At 41.2% G+C, this 20,420-nt stretch overlaps 4 gene segments (V, D, J or C); all 4 read left to right on the top strand.

The window, feature by feature from the left end:
• Positions 1-853: 853 nt before the first annotated feature.
• LOC132656215 (T cell receptor alpha variable 10-like) lies at positions 854-1,491 on the top strand. The segment is given in 2 exon segments: positions 854-905; positions 1,112-1,491. Coding segments are annotated over 2 exon segments (432 nt in total).
• Positions 1,492-7,194: 5,703 nt separating this feature from the next.
• Positions 7,195-7,808, top strand: LOC132656214 (T-cell receptor alpha chain V region 2B4-like). The segment is given in 2 exon segments: positions 7,195-7,243; positions 7,444-7,808. Coding segments are annotated over 2 exon segments (414 nt in total).
• Positions 7,809-16,068: 8,260 nt separating this feature from the next.
• On the top strand, positions 16,069-17,287 carry LOC132656455 (T cell receptor alpha variable 13-1-like). The segment is given in 1 exon segment: positions 16,069-17,287. A coding segment is annotated over 1 exon segment (414 nt).
• Positions 17,288-19,443: 2,156 nt separating this feature from the next.
• LOC132656458 (T-cell receptor alpha chain V region CTL-F3-like) lies at positions 19,444-19,946 on the top strand. The segment is given in 2 exon segments: positions 19,444-19,495; positions 19,609-19,946. Coding segments are annotated over 2 exon segments (390 nt in total).
• Positions 19,947-20,420: the final 474 nt, after the last annotated feature.

The following is a 20,420-nucleotide window of genomic DNA, read 5'->3' as shown; positions in this document are numbered from 1 at the left end:
CCTCTTTGTTTAAACAACCTTTAAGTGAACAATGTAAGTACTACTCTTTTTAAAATTTAATTTATTTTATTAATTACACTTTATTCACTGTGTCCTCCCATAAGCCTCTCCTTCCCCTTTCTTCACACATGCCCCTCCCCAAGTCCATTGATAGGGGAGGTCCTCCTCTCCTTCCTTCTGATCTTAGTCTATCAGATCACATCAGATCACAGTGGCTGCATTGTCATCTTCTGTGGCCTGGTAAAGATGCTTCCCCCTGAGGGGGAGGTGATCAAAGAGCACAAATAGAAATATTTTTAAACAGAATTTTAATGTACCCGTTTTTGACAAAACACATTTTTTTGAAACGGGTGACATAGTTGCAAATAGAACGGAGGAAATGTCACATTATAAAGGAATTTACATTTTAGGTGAGGGCCTAGTTCAGGCTAGTCATGATCATTAGCTCCTACTGTGAATCATTTCTATTCAAACTTTCAGAAGTCCTTAGGCATCTACTTTCAGAGAAGGAAAGTAGATATTAACTGTCTTATGTAGAGCCAGAGTTGAACTAAGGTCCTGAAATACAGTCGCATGGACACTCTACTGTGGTTTCTATACATCCATAAGAATTTACATTCTGCATCACATCACCAACAGTAAAAAGCAACCACAAAATGCTTACTCTAAGGTTTTGAGCAACTATAGCGCTGACCGCGAGATGGCAGTGTTGGCATTGGTCCTGTCTCCAGGAGCTGATGTGAGCATCGGGTCTCTGATTGGCTGGTAATACTTCTTGAGAGTTCTCATTTAAAGTACAGGAAAGAGCTGAGGAAATGAGGCAGCAGCTTTGGAGCACACTTCTGCAGTAAAAATGGAGAAGCACCTGCGTGCCTGCTGGGTGCTTTTGTGGCTGTATTTTCAGCGTAAGTGAGTGGAGGTGTTAGCCAGGGGCAAAGAACATTTCGTAGGATTTGGGGGAAAGATGAAATACCTTGGGGTGAAAGGAGGAAAGAAAATCGACCTATTTCTAGCTAACCTGAGATGCTTGTCTATGTTAAGGAAAGATGCTAACTACAAGTGCTAAGTGTGGATGATCGATGTCTGGAACTTCACACTGTTTTCTGAACAGGGGTGGCTGGCAAGACCCAAGTGGAGCAGAGTCCTGAGTCCTTGGTCGTACTTGAGGGAGAGAGCTGTGTCCTTCAGTGCAACTACAGTGTGAGCCCCTTTAACAACTTAAGGTGGTACAAACAAGACACAGGCAGAGGTCCTGTGTCTCTGGCAATGATGACTTACGCAGAGAACAAAAGGTCAAATGGAAGGTACTCAGCAATTCTGGATGCAGATGCTAAGCACAGCACCCTGCATATCACAGCCTCCCTGCTGGAAGACACGGCCTCCTACATCTGTGTGGTGGGAGCACCATGCTCCCCAGGTACTTACAGCCAGCACCAAAACCTGCTCCTTGGAGGCTTCAGGGAGGCAGAGGTGATAGAGAAGTCTTTCTAACACTGTATTGGGGAACTGAATTTCGCTTTTGGGGTTATTAGTATCATTAGAAAGACAACTTTAAAATAGACTGAAAAGCAAGCTTGAGGATTTTTTAATAGATTTTTGAGAGAAAGACAACAGCATAGGAAAGCAGAATATCCTGGGAGTTACCATGAGGTGGGGAGATGGAAAAACCTTAGCCTTTCAGTTAAGCACAGAGGTCAAAGAACAGCTAGGAAGCCAAGAATGTCAAGAAAAATAATTTGGGAGCCTGAGCCATGCATCTCTGCACAGAGGGCAGGCAGTGCCACATCTTGTGCCCCAGATAAAAGGGTTGCACCAGAGTTACACATTTAGAAATGGTACCATACACTAGACCTGCATAGGTTCAAACCAGACAGGGTCCCAGAACTGATAGAAAGAATAGGGGTAGGATAGTTGGTCCTACTCATAATAATGAAGCTATTTGAAATGGATACCTGCTGGGAAAGAAAAAACTTTTTTTTTTGCAGTAGATTTCTCACTGAGTAGACCAACCACACACCATTTTCCCATAATAAGGAGAAGTTGGTCAACATAGAATGAACTCCATGGTTTTTGTTGCTGTTGTTTATTTTTATTTTGTTTTTTAAAAAACATGTCTGTGAGGAGCTCTTTGTTTTGGCAGGTTTTGTCTTGTTTGTTTTTTTTGTTTGTTTGTTTTTATTTTTGTTGTTTTGGGTTTATTTATGGCTTATGAGAGAGAGACCATGAGAGCAAGAGTGAGCCCAAATGAGCAAGTGAGCCAGAGAGAGAGAGAGATAGAGAAAGAGAGTGAGAGTGAGAAGACATAAATTTGGATAGGTAGGAAGATGGATAGAATCTAGGAGGAATTGTTGTAGAGTAAAAGCATAATCAATATATTGACTGAAATTTTGAAAACACTCTCCAAATTGATAACAACTATTTCCAATAAACACAAGAAGTCTTCAGAGGAACAAAGAAGGGCCAGACACACTCTGGAGCTTTTGACTTGAGGGATGATAGACTGGTGAACTTTCTGGCTTTTTGTTTGTTTGTTTCACAACCTTATCCTGTCATGCATAAGAAAACAAATTGGAACAGTGAGTAGGCACTTTCTCTCTCTCTCTCTCTCTCTCTCTCTCTCTCTGTCTCTCTCTCTCTCTCATGTTTGCATACAAACTAAAGTCTCATGAAAATCATGTTGCCTTCAGCCAGATGCTCTCATGTTAAGAAAATCCTGTTATTAGGGCAGCTGACCCATCAATAGTAGCCAAAAAGCAGATAAAATCTGACTGCACAAGAACTAACAATAAAAGTAATTGAAAGTTGTATTTTCTTATTTCTGCTCTATGTTTCTTTATGTTTCCTTTTATTGAAAATAGATTTTTTTTCTCACAAAATATATATTGAATACAGTAGCCATGACCTCTACTCCTTCCATTTTCTCGTGTCTCTGCTCTCATCTGGATCTAACATATTTCTCTCTCTCATTAGAAAACAACCAAGAGCTAGGTACAGTGGCATATACCTGTAGTCCAGAACTCAGGGAGGCAGAGGCAAGCAGATCTCAGTGAGTTCAAGGCCGGCCTGGTGTACAAAATGAGTCTAGGACTGCCAAGAGTACACAGAGAAAACATATCTCAAAAAAAAAAATCAGAGTTCTAAAAGATAATAAACAAAACAAAACAGAACTAACATTTTGGAGTTGGACAAAACAAACAATTCAAAGGAAAAAGCCTAAGAAAAGGCACAAAAGAACAGACCCACTTGTTCATACATCCAGGAATCCCATATATACTCTAAACTGGAAGCCATAATTATATGTATATATCCAAAGGACCTGAAACCGATGTGTTCAAGACTATGCATTCTGCCTCAGTCTCTCTGAATTCATATGAGCTTTGATCATGTTGATTTAGAGGGCCTTGTTTTCTTGGTGTCCTCCATCCCTTCTGGCACTTATATTCTTCCTGCTTTCTCTTAAGCAGGCTTCCCTAAACTCTAAGAAGATGAGTGAAGAGATTTGATGAAGATATCTCATTTATGGCTGAAGGTTCCAAGGTCTCTCACTTTCTGTATAACATCTGTCTGTTAGTCTCTGTATTTGTTCCCATCTGCTGATGGCTAAGCAAGACACTGATCTATGAGTTTGGGAGAATGTCATTAAAAATAATTTAATTGTTACATTTTTAAAGAATAATAGTATTTTCTTTTGCCCTAGGTCCCTACGATATCTACTATTAGTTTCTTGGTCACTCAAGCAGTGTCAGGTAGGAGCTCCATATCATGGAGTGGGCCTTAGTCCCGATATTGATCGGTTACTGCCACAACCTTTGCCACCATTTCCTTAGTACATCTTGCACACAAGGCACCATTGAAGATCAAAGGGCTTGTAGCTGAGTTGGTGCTTACATTTGTCTTTTGGTAGTGTGCAGAATATTTTTCTATATCAAAGATGCTAGAACATAGAGGCAAAAGCTCTGTATAGGCACCAGCTCGAGTTTACATGATAAATGAATTGTGTAAATGATGTCTTCAGCAATGGGGCCTTGCCATTAGTTTGTGGAGAGCAGCGTATAGTCCTGACAACAGCTTGGGTTGTTTGGGGAATCTCATGGGACCTCTTTGGTCAACAACTCAATTAGATATAATCCAATCACAGTAATGGAAGCTTCATTGTGGACAAGTGATGTCCAGTTGGGACATTGTCTCCCCCATTATTTGGCAATTTAATTTAGATCAACTTCATATATGTATACATTTTATGAAGCTTCTACTGTATTAGGTTTCTACAGCACTCCTCAAATAGTCTTTAAAGTTCTTTAGCATTTTCTGTGTCTCTCCTTATATTCCCTCCCCCTTCGCTGGCTCTGACAGTCCTTAAACTATATAGGGCCTATGCAGTGGTTTGCTATTATCAAAGTGAAATTTCTTATCAAAGAACAGTGCTTGATTGCCTAGGCCTTTCAGGTGTCTCTCTGAAGGAGCAACCCAAAGAAACTGAGTGTATTTCCTGTAACCAAGGATTCTACCAAGGCAGAGGAGTCACTTTGTGGAGGGAAATACTTTAAAAATGCACTAGAATGAGTAAACAACATTTTTATCACACAAAATAAAGGATTCTTAAAATTGAAGGTCAATTGATATGACCCAATCTGAAAAGGAGGAATCACACAGACACACACACACAGAGAGAGACAGAGAGAGAGAGAGAGAGAGAGAGAGAGAGAGAGAGAAAATGGATAGAATCTGAGACCCACAGAACATTTTCTTATGTAAATACATCAATACAATTATCCTAGGAGGAAGACTGAGAAGGAGGAATAGTTGAACAAACCTTGACCACAAATCTCAAACTTGATGGAAGGTAAAAAGGTGCAAGTCCATGAAGCTCAGTACCAACCCAGAGGACAGTCGCAATGCCACCTGCCCTGAGCTTCTCTAGAATGGCATTGTTGAGGAAAGAACAGTCTATAAAGCTGATCCAGAGAATGCCCAACACAGGAGAGTTAGCGAGTTCAGTAATTTTTCCTATGAAACTGTGTCAGCCTGACGATGGTGGGATGAGATATCTAAAGATATAAAAGAGAAAAATACTGCCCATTTGTGACTGTGTACTTGGTAAATTCACTTATAAAGGAAATACTGAGACTTTCTAAGGTAAATCAGAACTAGATTGTCCATCTCTTGTGCACTCTCATTAAGGGAAATCATGGAGACTATAGACTGTTGGGAATAGAAGTGTCAATTTTCTTTTTTTTCCCCTTCCTTCCTTCCTTCCTTCCTTCCTTCCTTCTTTCTTTCTTTCTTTCTTTCTTTCTTTCTTTCTTTCTTTCTTCCCTCAAATATTCTGAGATATGCCCTTACTGTTCAGTGCTGGCTGCACTTTGTCTTTAAGGTTTTATATTGAATTTTCAGACATTTTCTAAGGCATGATGGGTGTTTTTTTTTTTTTTTATGCTGTTGCTATGCCTCTTTTGTCACTCATTTTATTAAGAAATCTCTTTCTTATGTTTTAGAAGAGCAAGGAGTTCATGGGGAAAAGGATTTTAGCATGGGTTTCTTGGCTGCTGCTATACACATCAGATAGTTCTGGCTCATTAGTTGGACACAGGTTTGTCATTAATGCAGAATACAATGCTGTATTGTAAGGAAATCTGGACTTTATTAAAAGTATTTTAATTTAAAATAAAGATAATTAAAATAAATAAATACAATTATTATAGAAAATGAAAAGCATTCGTAGGACAGCTTGATTTATGCAGTGGGTTCTGGGCCACCCAGTACTACAAAGAGAGACTTTAAGTCTTAGTTAGGGTTTGTATTGCTGTGAAGAAGTGCTATGACTGTGGCAGCTCTAATAAAGGAAAGCATTTTATTGTGTCTACATTACAGTTCAAAAATTTAGTCCATTGTCAGCCTGTCAGGAAACATGACAGCATGCTTGCAGACATATTGGTGGAGAAAGAGCTGAGAGTTCTGCAGGCAGCAGATAAAAAGAGTACCTGAGCCTGGCTTGAGCACTTGAAACCTCAAAGCCCACCTTGAGTGACACACTTTCTCTAAAAGGCCACACTTCCTAGTAGTGCCACTCCCCATGAGCCTATGGTGGGCATTTTCCTTTATACCACCACCACACCCTGTCTTAATTTTCTACCACTATGATGAGACACAATGATCAAGATAACTTATAGAAGAAAGAGTTTAATGGGGGCTTACAGTTCACAGGGTAAGTCTATAATCATCACAGCAGGTAGAATTGCAGGCAGGCATAGTGCTGGATCAGTAGTTGAGAGCTTTCAACCTGGTCCACAAATGGAGGACAGAGAGAAAGGGCTAACTGGAAGTGGCTTAGGGTTTTGAAACCTCTAAACCCATCAGCAGTAACATTCCTCTTCCAAGAAGGCCACACTTCTTAATTCTTCCCAAACATTCCACCAACTAGTGAACAAACAGAAATATATGAGCCTAAGAGAGGCATTCTAATTCAAACTACCATAACAGACCCTGCTTCAAAAAATGTGTTCCTTAGATTTTAAGAAGGAAGTGTTTTTAGTAAGTGATACTTTTACCCATTTATAGTTTTTCCAGAATTCCTTTAATTAGATGACATTATTCCAAAAGTCAAAGGTGAAGTGTTTTATGCAGGTGTGCAGTCTGGCCCAGAAAGCAGCTGTGCAGTGTAAAGACTCCTGATCTACAAGAACCTCACTCAGAGTTGGGGACAGAAAAAGTGCAGACCATTAAACACAAGAAAGTGGGTGCTTGAGGTAACAGGATGTATTTCAAACTTAACTTGAAATATGTGAAAACATGCATGTTCCTGCACACTGACTTGGAGCAAATGTCTCCTAACTTTGTGTTTAACTAAGATGGCAGATTTTTACTTTTAGAAACTCACTTAAGAAAGGTTTATTTTTAGCAATTCTTTGGTCACTGTCAGTATCCACAAGATGGCAGCCTCTTCTCAGAGACTGGGGAAAACTCTCAAGTGGTTTTGAGTGAGAAATTTGTGGAGAAAAGGGGAGGAGAAAAGAGGTAATGAAGGAGGGGAGGGGTTTGATGATGAAAACAAAAGGTGGTGAAAAGTGCTTTTTTTCTCTACTTGGTGGAACTGTATCTTGATGTTTCCTGAAGAAGAAACATTAGAAATGTGAGACCAATTTGGGGGGGGGGGGTTAAAATCTGAATCCTCAGTGAAGAAGGGAAGAGAGAGTGATGAAATCCTTGAGCTTTTTGCTGGTGTTCCTGTGGCTTCAGTTTAACTGTGAGTTTGGACATTTCCTTTGTATATAAATTGTGGTGTGTGAAGTTGTTTCAGTTATTACTCTAGGATAATGGTAGAAACACCAATGTTTTAAGTCTTTATTTAAAGGGTGGGAGTCCCATGGACAAGTGTCAGCATTCTACAGTGTTAGCATCCCCATGCCTCCATTCCTGTTTGCCTGACTTTGTCTTTCTGCACAGGGGTGAGCAGCCAGCAGAAGGTGCAGCAGAACCCAGAATCCCTCAGTGTCCCAGGGGGAGCCATGGCCTCTCTCAACTGCACTTTCAGTGATAGTGCTTCCAACAACTTCAGGTGGTACAGACAGCTTTCCGGGAAAGGCCTCGAGTTGCTGGTGTCCATCTTCTCCAATGGTGACAAGGAAGAAGGCAGATTCACAGCTCACCTCAATAAAGCCAGCCTGCATGTTGCCCTGCACATCAGAGACTCCCAGCCCAGTGACTCTGCTGTCTACCTCTGTGCAGCGAGCACACAGTGCTCCCCAGGCACCTGCAGCCTGCACACAAACATGATATGTACAGGAAGATCTGAGCTCGAGCATGCTTGATTTTGAAAGTATTTACTTTATGAAAACACCTCATCTGGAACACATAGTGCCCTAAGCTTCATGTCCCCTATTCCTTCTTTTTTTTTTTTATAACCCACTGAATCTAATTAGTGGTGGCATATGCTTATGGGTGTGGGATCATCCACTGTTGCATGGGAACCTACAAGTGTCCACCTTCCTAAAGAAAGATGACTCTCCTCACCCACCATCTATCAATTGCCAATATCTCCTCAGTAAGAAAAGAGGGGCCTCAGGAGTCCTGTTGCTCTCCATACTTGAATTTCTAGCTGTTTTGGTTTTGTGCATTTCTGGTGCAGGAAACCACCAGGTCCTGTGGATTCATGTTGTGCAACAGTCACGTCATGTCCAGAGGACATTTTGAAGTTCTCCTTCCTCTCTTCTACATTTTTCCACTTTTCTTCCAAGATGTTCCCTAGGCTTTGTTGTGACAAGGAGTTGGTAGAGATGTTTCAGTTGTAGCTGATCACTCACAATCTCCTTTTCTCAGCACTTGGAGCGTTCTCCCTATCGTTGGAATGCTTCAGTTTTCCAACTCCTTCTGTGGTATTTTCCTGGCTGTGGAGGGGTTCATATAGATACCCCATTTAGTTTTGAGTTCTCAATACTCACATTCATTACCATGGACAGTTATGCATCTCTGCATTAACCCACTGGGGGAAAAAAAAGCGTTTTTGACCAAGCTTGAGAACAACACTATTCTAATTGTTAGCTCTTGTTTGACCTCAGTCTCATTGGTTCCTTGCAGCTGGGAGATACACTTTGAGTCTTCTTTGGATCAGATCATCAATGCTGGTTCATAGATGGAGTCTCAGAACAGGTCACACCTCTATGAATTTCCTCAGGGCTCCTGGTGTAAACACCATCTCTGCTCCTGCCAACATCAGTTTTCCCCTTGTTGAATTTTGTACAGATCCAATTCAGTTTCCTTTCTGAAGTCTCACAGTATTCTCTTGTCCCACGCAGCTATTTTTATTACCAAAGAGACGAAAAAGCTTAATATATTTAACAGCACTAAAGACACATGAAATGCAGAAGTGTCAACAGCAGCTAGTGACTTGCTGTCAGGCAGTCAAAGTCGGTATCCAAGAATGTGCATGTCAGAGGTAGTACCTAAATATTATATGACCATATCCCAAGTTGAAACATGCATGAAGAATGATCACCCAGATGATTAAGTAATCCCAACATCATTACATCTGCACATGCCCAGTCTCTTCCATAGCCTTATGAGAACCTTAGACAAGAAGACAGACAGCTTTTTCCTCTCTGAAATGGTATTCTCTTTGAGGTTTCTCTACTTTTCCTTAATTTCCCTCTTTTTTTATAATTCTCTTAATAAAAATTGCTTTGACTTTGCATACACATACAAGAGCCCACATCTCTTACCTACACTGATAGAAGATCACAAACTCAGATCCTGTTCCAGGTTACACTTTGGTGAATATGAGTGTCTGGCACTGGGGCTTTTGGTCATGTTACACTGTAAAAACAAATAAAAAACTATATATATATATAATTCTTTTTGCATTCATATGCTATTGAATTAAACTGTTACCTTTTAATCTGTTCTAGGATAAGTCAGAGAATGGATGTCTTTGAAATTTCTTCTTAATTAGCTGACATTCAGGCATCTCACAGTGTGTTCCAGTGACAGGATGAGGTGGAGGTGGCAAGCACCAGATGACAAACGACAGGATGGTGGTGCTTCTGTCCCTTAAACCATGGTTTTAAGAAATTACCACTGTTTGTGTGTTGTGTGTGTGTGTGTGTGTGTGTGTGTATCTGTGTCTCTCTGTGTGTGTCTGTTTGTAGATTGATCTTTCCTCTGCCTGGTTAGGTTAAAAACCAAGGGCTCTAGAAAACAGAATAGATACATACTCCATAGCAGGAACTCTTCTTTCTTTGGAACCTAGTTCCAAATGAGGATCAGAACCACATCCCCTGTGATAAAGGGGAGCATGGATAAACTCTGGGAGTTATGGGGGCTGTAAGCCTACAACCAGCTGGTGATTTCAATCTATCAGTAATGGAAACAGGGACATCTAAGTTCAGAAGCTGCATCATTGATGAGGCCAGGTCTTCTTGATAATTTGAAAATGAACTTGGAAAATATATGTGCTGATTTCTGAGTTCTAGCCCATGTTTCTGTTCAACAGTGAACAACCTACAAGGAGAAGATTCTTCCATGCCCCAAGCATCTAAGAGACTGGACATGTCGACAATAACTGCAGCCACAAAACTTCCATAGCTGCACTGCAGAGGCACAGGGTGTGCATAGATAGAAGCCCTTCCCTGAGAAGATTAATAAATCTAGTGAGAGAGAACTAGTGGACAACTAAGAATCACCACTCTTTCAGAGGGAATAGTGTTAAATAGATTCACTGTTGTGGAAACAGGTAATCAGAGGTGCCATATACTTAGCAACAATGTTGGAATCCAAAATGGTTGGCTTTTTCTTCAGCCTCTTGAACTGAGATAAAGCTTGGCAGTATAATACAGAGGCCTGGTGAGGCTTTTGTCCATTAGTTGGCCTCCTGCTGCTGTTGGACCTGAACAAGTTCTAGGCCTGATCAGTACATGCTTATGTCAAAGCTGTGCGTCAATCATCCATCTTGTGTTTATTCAAACTGAGCAACCCTAAATGAGGGGAGGAAAAGCTCTTTTTTTTTTAAATTTTTTATTTAACTTTTTTTTTATCAGTTACATTTTATTAACTCTGTATCCCAGCCATGTCCCGATCCCTCATTCCCTCCCAGTCCCTCCCTCCCTCCCTCCCTCATCTCCACCGTGCCCCTTTCCAAGTCCACTGATGGGGGGGACCTCCTCCCCATTCATCTGATCCTGTTTTATCAGGTATCTTCAGGACTGGCTGCAAAGCCCTCCTCTGTGGCCTAACAGGACTGCTCCTCCCTTCGGGGGTGGGGAGACCAAAGAGCCAGTCATCGAGTTCCTGTTAGAAATAGTCCCTGTTCCCCTCACTTTGGGAAACCAATTGGTTACTGAGCTACCACAGACTACATCTGAGTGGAGGTTCTAGGTTATATCCATACATGGTCCTTGGTTGAATGTCAGTCTCAGAAAAGACCCTGTGCCCAGATATATTTTGTCCTTGTGGAGCTCCTATCCTTTCCCCATCAGACTAACTCCCCTTCTTTCTTATGATTCCCTGTACTCTGCCAAAGGTTTGGTCATGAGTCTTTGCTTTGAAAACACTGCTAGTTAGAGTTTTTCAGATGCGCTCAGTAGACTCCTGTCATACGTTCAATGCACATCCCATCTGTCTTTCTAAATGAGGATTGATCATCTTACTCCATGTCCCCTCAATTGATTATCTTTTTTAGGTGTATAGATTTCATTATGTTTACCATATCTTATAGGTCTATATAAGTGAGTATATCCCATGTTTGTCTTTCTCCTTCTGGGATATTTCACTCAGAATGATCTTTTCTAGATCCCACCATTTGCCTGCAAATTTCATGATTTCCTCCTTTTTGATTGCTGAGTAGTATTCCGAAAGAATCTTCACTAACCCTTTATCTGACAGAGGACTAATATCCAGTATATACAAAGAACTAAAGAAGCTGAAAAGCAGCAATCCAAGTAATCCAATTAAAAAATGGGGAACAGAGCTAAACGGAGAATTTTCGACAGAGGAATATCGAATGGCAGAAAAACACTTAAAGAAATGCTCATCCTCATTAGCCATCAGGGAAATGCAAATCAAAACGACCCTGAGATACCACCTTACACCCATCAGAATGGCCAAGATCAAAAACTCAAGCGATAACACATGCTGGAGAGGTTGTGGAGAAAGGGGAACCCTGCTCCACTGCTGGTGGGAATGTAAACTGGTACAACCACTCTGGAAAGCTATCTGGCGCTTTCTAAGACAAATAGGAATAGTGCTTCCTCCAGACCCAGCTATACCACTGCTAGGTATATACCCAAAGTTTGTTCAAGTACACAAAAAGGACACTTGCTCAACCATGTTTATAGCAGCTCTATTTGTAATAGCCAGAACCTGGAAACAACCCAGATGTCCATCAACGGTGGAATGGGTACAGAGGAAAAGCTCTTAAAGACCCTTACAAACACCAGTCTTGGAGAAGACACGAGAATTTTGGGTTCCTTAATGTCCTCTCTGTGTTCTCTGTCCTCTATCTCTCTCTCTTTCGTTCTCTCTTTCTCTTCCTCTTTATGTTGCTGTCCCCCCCCGTGTGTGTGCACGTGTGCAAGCTCATGCACACAGTTGTGTGTTTGTTTCTTTGTTTAGCTTTTATTCATCAGTCGATTCTGTATACTGTGTTTTCCCTTCTTTGTTTTGCAGTCAAAATTTTCCCTGCCTTGTACTTTAGCTGGCAGAGAAAAGAAACTGATCACATCCACCAGATAGTCACAGACCTCTCCTCAAAGCAGTTTCCTGTTCCTTTCCTGACTGCTTACTTATGTGCTCAGATGGAGTGCCCACATGCATGTTACTGTAATGCAAACTCTCAGAGCTGCTTCCTGCAAACCCTACTTATGGATGAAATCAGTACTTTTCTCATGAAGAAACACCCATTATCAATAAAAAAGATGAACCCTTTCAAAACTTCTGACTTTTAAAACCATCTTTGATTGAAGCAAAAATACCATCTGCTTAGATTAAAAACAAAACAAAACAAAACAAAAACCCAGGTTCAGTTCCGGGCAATCTTACATACATGCCTTGAAGTGTAGTAATCTTGCATTTCTTCCCTTGAAATGAAGGATTCAGATTAACAAACACAAAAGATTCCCCAAGCTCTGACATCAGAAAAAGGAGTCTTGGGTCCCTGCAGATCATGATGAAGGACTGCCCAGTACTACTGAAAGCCGTAAAGGCTTCATATGCAGTCTCAAGGCCTAGATAGTTCTTTCCAACACTAAGATGAATCTTGTATTCTTCCAATTCCAGGAAGTGCTGTTTCATCAGGTGTTATACTGAGCAGGTTACTGAAGTGTTATGATTTGAATGTAAGTATTCCTGTGAGGAATTATTTCTAGTATATAGTTATCCTTGCTTCTAACACCCACATGCACTATAGTTTTCAAATCCTGCAGCTTTTTTCAGCTGATATTTACTCTTGCTGGAATCTCAAACATCCAGTGTTCCTATTGTACCTCAGGTTTCGCCCTCATCATGTCACTCATTGACCTCTCAAGGCTTTCAGGGACTCTGATTCTGCCACACAGCATCTGGCATCCTTCACTTTCCTCTGAGCCTCAGTGAAGGTCTTGCTGATGCAGGGCTGGTATATTCTTCATATCTTGAAAACAAGCACCTTGCAGATGACACTGACTTCTGCTGCCAACTTTCCCTGTAGCCTGCCCCCTTTATCATGCAGTGAGAGGAACACAGTGAGAGGGGTAAACTAAGGAAAACACTTTTCATCATGACCTCTTTCCAGAAAGTGCCAAAGAGACTGTTTCCCCAAGAACCTTTTCTTTAAGTGAAAGTCTTCTGTTTCCATACTCTGGGGAATCTTACCTTCCAGGCACCATTTCTCTTGGCTGACTGAAAAGTAACAGGTATTCTCTATAGTAGCAATAATCTCTTTAATAATTACAGTTGAGAGGCTTTTGATGACAACTTCTATTTCCTTAAAGGTTATAGTTTATTTAAATTCCTAACCTGAACTTTATTTAACTGTGGTACATGGTATCTATCAAGAAAATCATACATTTCATTTAGATTTTCCAATGTAGTGGAGCACAGGTTTTCAAAGTATGATCTAAAAATTCTTTGGATGTCACCTTTGAATTTTCTGTTGTCTTAACCAATCCTTTACATTCCTAATTTTATTAATTTGGATACTCTCCCTCTGTCTTTTAGTTAGTTTGGCAAAAAGTTTGTTTATCTTGTTGATTTTCTCAAAAACCAGCTCTTGGTTTTGTCATTTCTCTGTGGTTTTAGCACAGAATTCTACTGGATGTTCAAAGAAGAACTAAAACTAATACACCTCAAACTATTCCACAAAATGGTAGCAGAAGGAACATTGCCAAACTCATTCTATGAGGCCACAGTCACCCTGATACCTAACCACACAAAGACCCAACAAAGAAAGAAATTTTCAAATGAATCTCCCTTATGAACATTGATGCAAAAATACTCAACAAAATATCTTTTCCACACCCTGGCTTAGCACACTAATGCCTCATCCTAAGGTGCTATAACTTCCCTTGAGGGAAATGGAACCCATTGTCTCTGTCCCAGAGCTGAGCTCCAGTACCCAGCTCCAGTCCAGGCCTCTGCCAACAGGAATGACAGGTTTCTTCTCCTTTATTTATATCATTTGTAGATTCAATCTCATTATGATGCCCTAGCTTTCATGGATATTTTCTCCCAGGATTATTTTTTTTTATTTAACATTTTCTTTGACAGAGATATTTGTCCATTTCTTCCACCTTGTCTTCAATGAGATTCCATGTCTTGTACTCTGTTGGTGAAGCTTACCTCTGATGCTTACCAAAGGTTTATTTTTATATATATGAGGATGGCATGAAGGAAAGGAGATTAATTAGAGAGAGTGCTAAGAGGGTTCATAAGAATGAGGCAAGCTGGGTCTTCTGCAAGGCTTGATTCAGTACCTGAAATACGGAAACGGAGAAGGACAGTCCCATTCAAGTGGTTGGCCTCATGAGTAGGGATGAAACTGGGGAAATTTCACTGTAGGGCATGAGGGTGAGTGAGGATGGGCTACCTATTTCCCAGACAGGTGTGGCCTCCAGGGTTCCAGGGGGAGTGTCTCTGTTGGCATTTGACACAAAGTAATATGGGTGAGGGAGGAGAGGAAATGCAGAGAGGTTCAGCTGAATCCCAGAGAACAGAGGAAGAGTGAAAGAATTGGCCCCTGCAAGTGGTCTGTTACAGGGCTGGGGATGGTACCAGGGAACTGAAATAGAGGACAGTAACTCTGGCCTACGTGCTTCATGAGCCCACATATACTAGATTTCCAGATACATGGTGTTTTTAGATATTTGCAGTAGACACAAAGGAAAGAACATGGGCTAGAATCAAAGGGGTGCCAGGAAGAGCCAGAGGAAGGAGGAAAGCTGGGTTGTTGCAGTACTTGGCAGATTCTCCAGGGGATCCACACTACTTTTCTATCAGTGATTCAGTCGACAACACTGGATGCTGTGAGAATAAGCCACATGGATGTTGCCACACTCATGACCAAATGACTCATGAGACCTTTTCTAAGAGTAGCTATGTGCATTTGTGATTCCAGGCTGGTTTCTATGGAATGCAAGATACAAGCATAGAAACATCGTAGTTATATTATCAACAAGAAATCACGGAAATAGAAAGAACACTGTCTTCTTGCTACTGAAAGCCCATAAGAGACTTGAAAAAGCATTTTCTTGAGTGCTGTAATTCACAAGGACAACTACATACATAACCATTTTTCTCTAAGAAATGGGAGAATGCTTGATGAATGATCCAAGAATTCTGCAGTGTGAGAGTGGAAAGGTCAAAACAGTTCTAGACAGAACAAATGTGACACACACACAGACACACACACTCACAAACACACCCATATATACACCACATACATAGATTTATATATGAACATTTTATGTACATACATTCGTATATGAAGCATCATACATAGCCTATACTACATGTAAAGAAAAGAAACAGCTTCACTAGTATGTACAAATACTATTCTTTCTCTCTTAGTTTTAGAACCTACGTGATATGACATATTGTGTTTTATGCCTCTGAGACACATAGGGTCAGAGAACACTTAACCAGACTCTTTGCTGTTTAGAGATTCAAACACAAGGTGGCAGTAATTCTCAACTGCTGGGGAGGATGCAGAGAATTCATTTCCTTGTGTGCTGACTGTGCAGAAGCTAAGCCCTTTCCTCAGTGGCTGAGGGGAAGACTCCAGAACTAGAATTGTTACTGAGAAAGAACAACACCCTGGCAGCTGTAGCTGACCTGCTGGTTGTCACGATTGACACTGGATTTCAATTTCATTGGGAAGAACAATGAAGACATGTGTTTCTACTTTATTCATGTTTCTGTGGCTGCAGATGGATGGTGAGTTAATATTTTAGGGTCACAGAATAACCAGTGGGCATTTCTGAGACATCAGGGGGAATCGATATTTTATTCAGGTTTTCTCTAGTTACTGTAACTGTAGTAAAAGAGATTTCTGATATGTGATGACCTGACAACCTTTCTCCTTTCTCTCCATCTTTCTGCATAGGGATGAGCCAAGGAGAGCAGGTGGAGCAGCACCTTTCCATCCTGAGAGTCCAGGAGGGAGCCAGCGCTGTCATCAACTGCACTTACACAGACAGTGCCTCGGACTATTTCTCTTGGTATAAGCAAGAACCTGGGAAAGGTCCTCAGTTCTTCATGGACATTCGTTCAAATGTGGACAGAAAGCAGAACCAAAGACTCACAGTTTTACTGGATAAGAAGGCCAAACACTTCTCCCTGCACATCACAGACACTCAGCCTGGAGACTCAGCTATGTACTTCTGTGCAGCAAGTACACACTGCCCCACTGGCACCTGCTGCCTGTCCTCAAACCATGGGGCTGTGTCCACATCCTGTGTCACGGGCCTTCCAGGGCAGCATTTGCCAGTTGCTAGTTTGCAAGTGCCAAGTATAATGTAGACATTAAAAACACAAAATAAGAAAGTTAGCTTCAACTCCCTCAGACAATTTAGGACAGTTTTCTCCATCCTTAAAAAAAAATATTTTATCAAAGAGCCAGCCACTGAGTTCATGTCAAAGACAGTCCCTGCTCCCCGTATTAGGGAAATCACTTGGAGACTGAGCTGCCATGGGCTACATCTGCGCAGGGGTTCTAGGTTATCTCCATGAATGGTTCTTGATTGGAGTATCAGTCTCAGAAAAGGCACCTGGGCCCAGATTTTTGGTTCTGTTGTTCTCCCTGTGGAGCTTCTGTCCCTTCCAGGTCTTTCTATCTCCCCCTTTTATATAAGATTCCCTGCACTCTGCCCAAAGTTTGACTATGAGTCTCAGCATCTGCTTTGATACTTTGCTGGGTAGAGTCTTTCGGAGGCCCTCTGTGGTAGGCTCTTTTTCTGTGCCCTGTTTTCTCCTTTTTCCAATGTCCATGCCCTTAGTCTTTCTGAGTGAGGATTGATCATCTTATCCAGAGTCCTCCTTCTTGCTTAGTTTCTTTAGGTGTACAGATTTTAGCATGATTACCCTATACTATATGTCAGTGAGTATATACCATATATGTCTTTCTGCTTATGGGATATCTCACTCAGGATGATTGTTTCTAGATCCCACCATTTGCATGCAAATTTCATGATTTCCTTGTTTTTAATTGCTGAGTAGTATTCCATTGTGTAAGTATACCACAATTTCTGTATCCATTCCTCAACTGAGGGACAACTGGGTTGTTTCCAGCTTCTGGCTATTACCAATAAAGCTGCTATGAACATGGTTGAGCAAATGACTTTGTTGTATACTTGAGCATCTTTTGGATATATACCCAGGAGTGGTATAGCTGGATCTTGAAGTAGCACTATTCCTAATTGTCTGAGAAAGTGCCAGATTGGTTTCCAAAGTGGTTGTACAAGTTTATATTCCCACCAGAAATGGAGGAGGTTTCCCCTTTCTCCACAACCTGTTCAGAATGTGTTGTCAGTAGAGTTTTTGATCTTAGCCATTCTGATGGGTGTAAGGTAAAATCTCAAGGTCGTTTTGATTTGTGTTTCCCTGATGACTAAGGATTTTGAGCATTTCTTTAAGTGTTTCTTTGCCATTCACAATTCCTTTATTGAGAATCTCCTTTTAGCTCTCTACCCCATTTTTTAATTGGATTACTTGTTTGTTGCTGTTTAACTTCTTGACTTCTTTATATATTTGGGATATTAGCCCTCTGTCAGATATACGGTTGGTGAAGACCCTTTCCCAGTCTGTAGCTGTCATTGTGTTATGATGAAAGTGTCTTTTGTTTCAGGGAAGCTTTTCAGTTTCATGAAGTCCCTTAGGAGTGGGGGCATCCTTACCAGGCCACAGAGGAAGACAGTGTAGACAGCCCTGATGGCTAGTGTCAGATGGAAGGGGAGGAGGACCTCCACTATCAGTGGCCTGGAGGAGGGGTGGGAGAGGAGAAGAGGGAGGAAGAGTGAGATTGGGAGGGGGCTACATCTGGGATACAATGTGAATAAACTGTAATTAATTTGAAAATAAATAAAATTTTAAAAAGAATATTTAAATTTTATGAAAAGAAAAAATTAAGTTGATAATTTGTCTATTCTTACCTCAGTATAAATGTTGTTGGTTTAATTAATTATTCAGAATAATAAATCAATTTTAATTAATAAACTAATGAGGTATACCATTCAGCTTATCAAAAATTAAATTAAAATATTAAAACCAATAATTTATTTAAAAGAGGTGAATGTTAAATGTTAAACTTTATTAACAATAATGTCAAAATTAATATATTATTTTAATAAGGTGTGTGCTGTTATTAATTGCAATGTTAACTCAACAAAAATGTAGTTGTCACAGTGAATTGAAAATAAAAGTTTAATATGTAAAAGCAATTAAACTATTTTAACAATTGAAATATATTTTCATTATCCTCCCCTTGTTGCAGCGCATGGTGAATGTCAAAGAGCAAGAACCCACTGTGCTGACGAAGAGAAGAGACGATGTGTCAGCCACCAAGATGGGGGACCACATGTCAGCCACCAAGATGGGGGACCACACGTCAGCCACCAAGATGGGGGACCACATGTCAGCCACCAAGATGGGACTCTCTATCCCACGACCTCCTCCCAAGGCTCAGCAGTCATTGAGGAAGAGGAGGTGGAAAGACTAGAAGAGCCGTAGGTGGTGGACAAACACAAGGAAACAGTGTTTTCTGGGCACAGCAAGACAGCTGCCCATATGAACTCACAGAGGCTGGCAGCAGACAGAAGACTAGCAAAGGATCAGGCCAGAAAACTCCATCACAGAGAGGGAAGGAGCCAAGGAGCTGATGGCACTTTGTGCTACTGGGAGAGAGATGCCACTTTCTTTAAAGGTGAAGCTCATGGTGCATAGACCACCCTCTACTGGAGGACATGATGCTAACAGTATATGGGCAGCACAACCCGTAACCTAAAACTCGGTGTGTTTTATTTTAAATGCGGGGAGGAGCACAGAATTGGGTAGGCAGGGAAGAGTGGATGGATATATCAGGAGTGGAAACGTAGATGAGTATAATCAAAATTCATTGAATAACATTCTCTAAGAACTATAGTAAGAAAAAGTAGATAAATATTTGCAGAGGTATATTTGTGTGTGTGTATTTTTATGTGCACTCATCACACTAAATAACATAGGATACATACAGATCAAGACCATTGGTGATTTCAGGCTTTCATTGGGGACTTGAGGCCTGCCTCCTTAGGGTGAGGTTTCAAGGGAAATCAGCAGAGGGCGCTGCCTTTACAGATGCAGTTAGCATCTCCTTCAGGTGGCTTAACATGACAGACTCACTGTGCTGACAGAGGTCCTTGCCCATGAGTGAGGGGTTGGATGAGGTCCTGCTGAAGACTTGACCTGTGAGATTGGTGCACTCAAGGACCAAGTGTCATTTCTTCTATGAACATGCTTCCTGTCACCTGCTCAGTTCTTGTGCTCCTCTTCATGCTCAGTAAGTTACATTTTACCCTGAGTGTTAATGATGTCTTTGTCTTACAACTATGGCAGTCTTTATCCTTCTCCTCATGTAGAACAGTAATTCCTCCTTGTTTGTTTCCTTTTTAGGAAGGAGCAATGGAGACTCAGTGACACAGACAGAAGGCTTGGTCACTGTCACAGAGGGGATGCCTGTGATGCTGAACTGCACCTATCAGACTCCTTACACAGATCCTTTCCTCTTCTGGTATGTACAATATCTCAACAAAGCCCCTCAGCTGCTTCTGAAGAGCTCCACAGGCAACAAGAGGACAGAGCACCGAGGGTTCCACGCCACTCTCCATAAGAGCAGCAGCTCCTTCCACCTGCAGACGTCCTCAGTGCAGCTGTCAGACTCTGCCCTGTACTACTGTGCTGTGAGGGACACAGTGAGGGAGACTGCAGGGGAAGCTGCACACAAACCATAGGTGCAGGAGGCCTAGGGGAGCAGCCCTGTGAGGGAGGCTGTGTGCTTTCTCCAAGTGCTGCTCACCAGCTTCCTGAAAAACAGCAACAAGTCTCAGGTCAAATATCTAGAAACCTAGGAATCTGTGGATATTCTGACTGACATGATGGAAGACAGTGCTAAAGACAACCCAGGATATGATCCCTTGAAATAAAGTTCTCTCCCTAACTGGAAGTCTTAAAAGCAAACATCTCAAGAAAAGTCCTGAAGTATTCTCCAGCAATCTTCTGTTATTATCCCACAAATTTATGATGTAAATGAGAAACCTAGACTGTAGTCTTTAAAAATCTGCTTCAGTCTCACTCCACAAGTTATTTACATCCTTCCTCTCTTTTGTCCAAGTTACAGAGTTCAGCTCAACTCCTCATCTCAGTTACTAGCCTATTTGCTGAGAAGAGACACCATGACCAAGACAATTTAAAAGCATTTACTTGGG

The sequence above is a fragment of the Meriones unguiculatus genome, chromosome 9, assembly GCF_030254825.1.
Source record: "Meriones unguiculatus strain TT.TT164.6M chromosome 9, Bangor_MerUng_6.1, whole genome shotgun sequence".
NCBI classification, from domain to species: domain Eukaryota; kingdom Metazoa; phylum Chordata; class Mammalia; order Rodentia; family Muridae; genus Meriones; species Meriones unguiculatus.
Note: the sequence above shows the minus strand (reverse complement) of the source record. Positions and strands in the feature narration are given on the sequence as shown.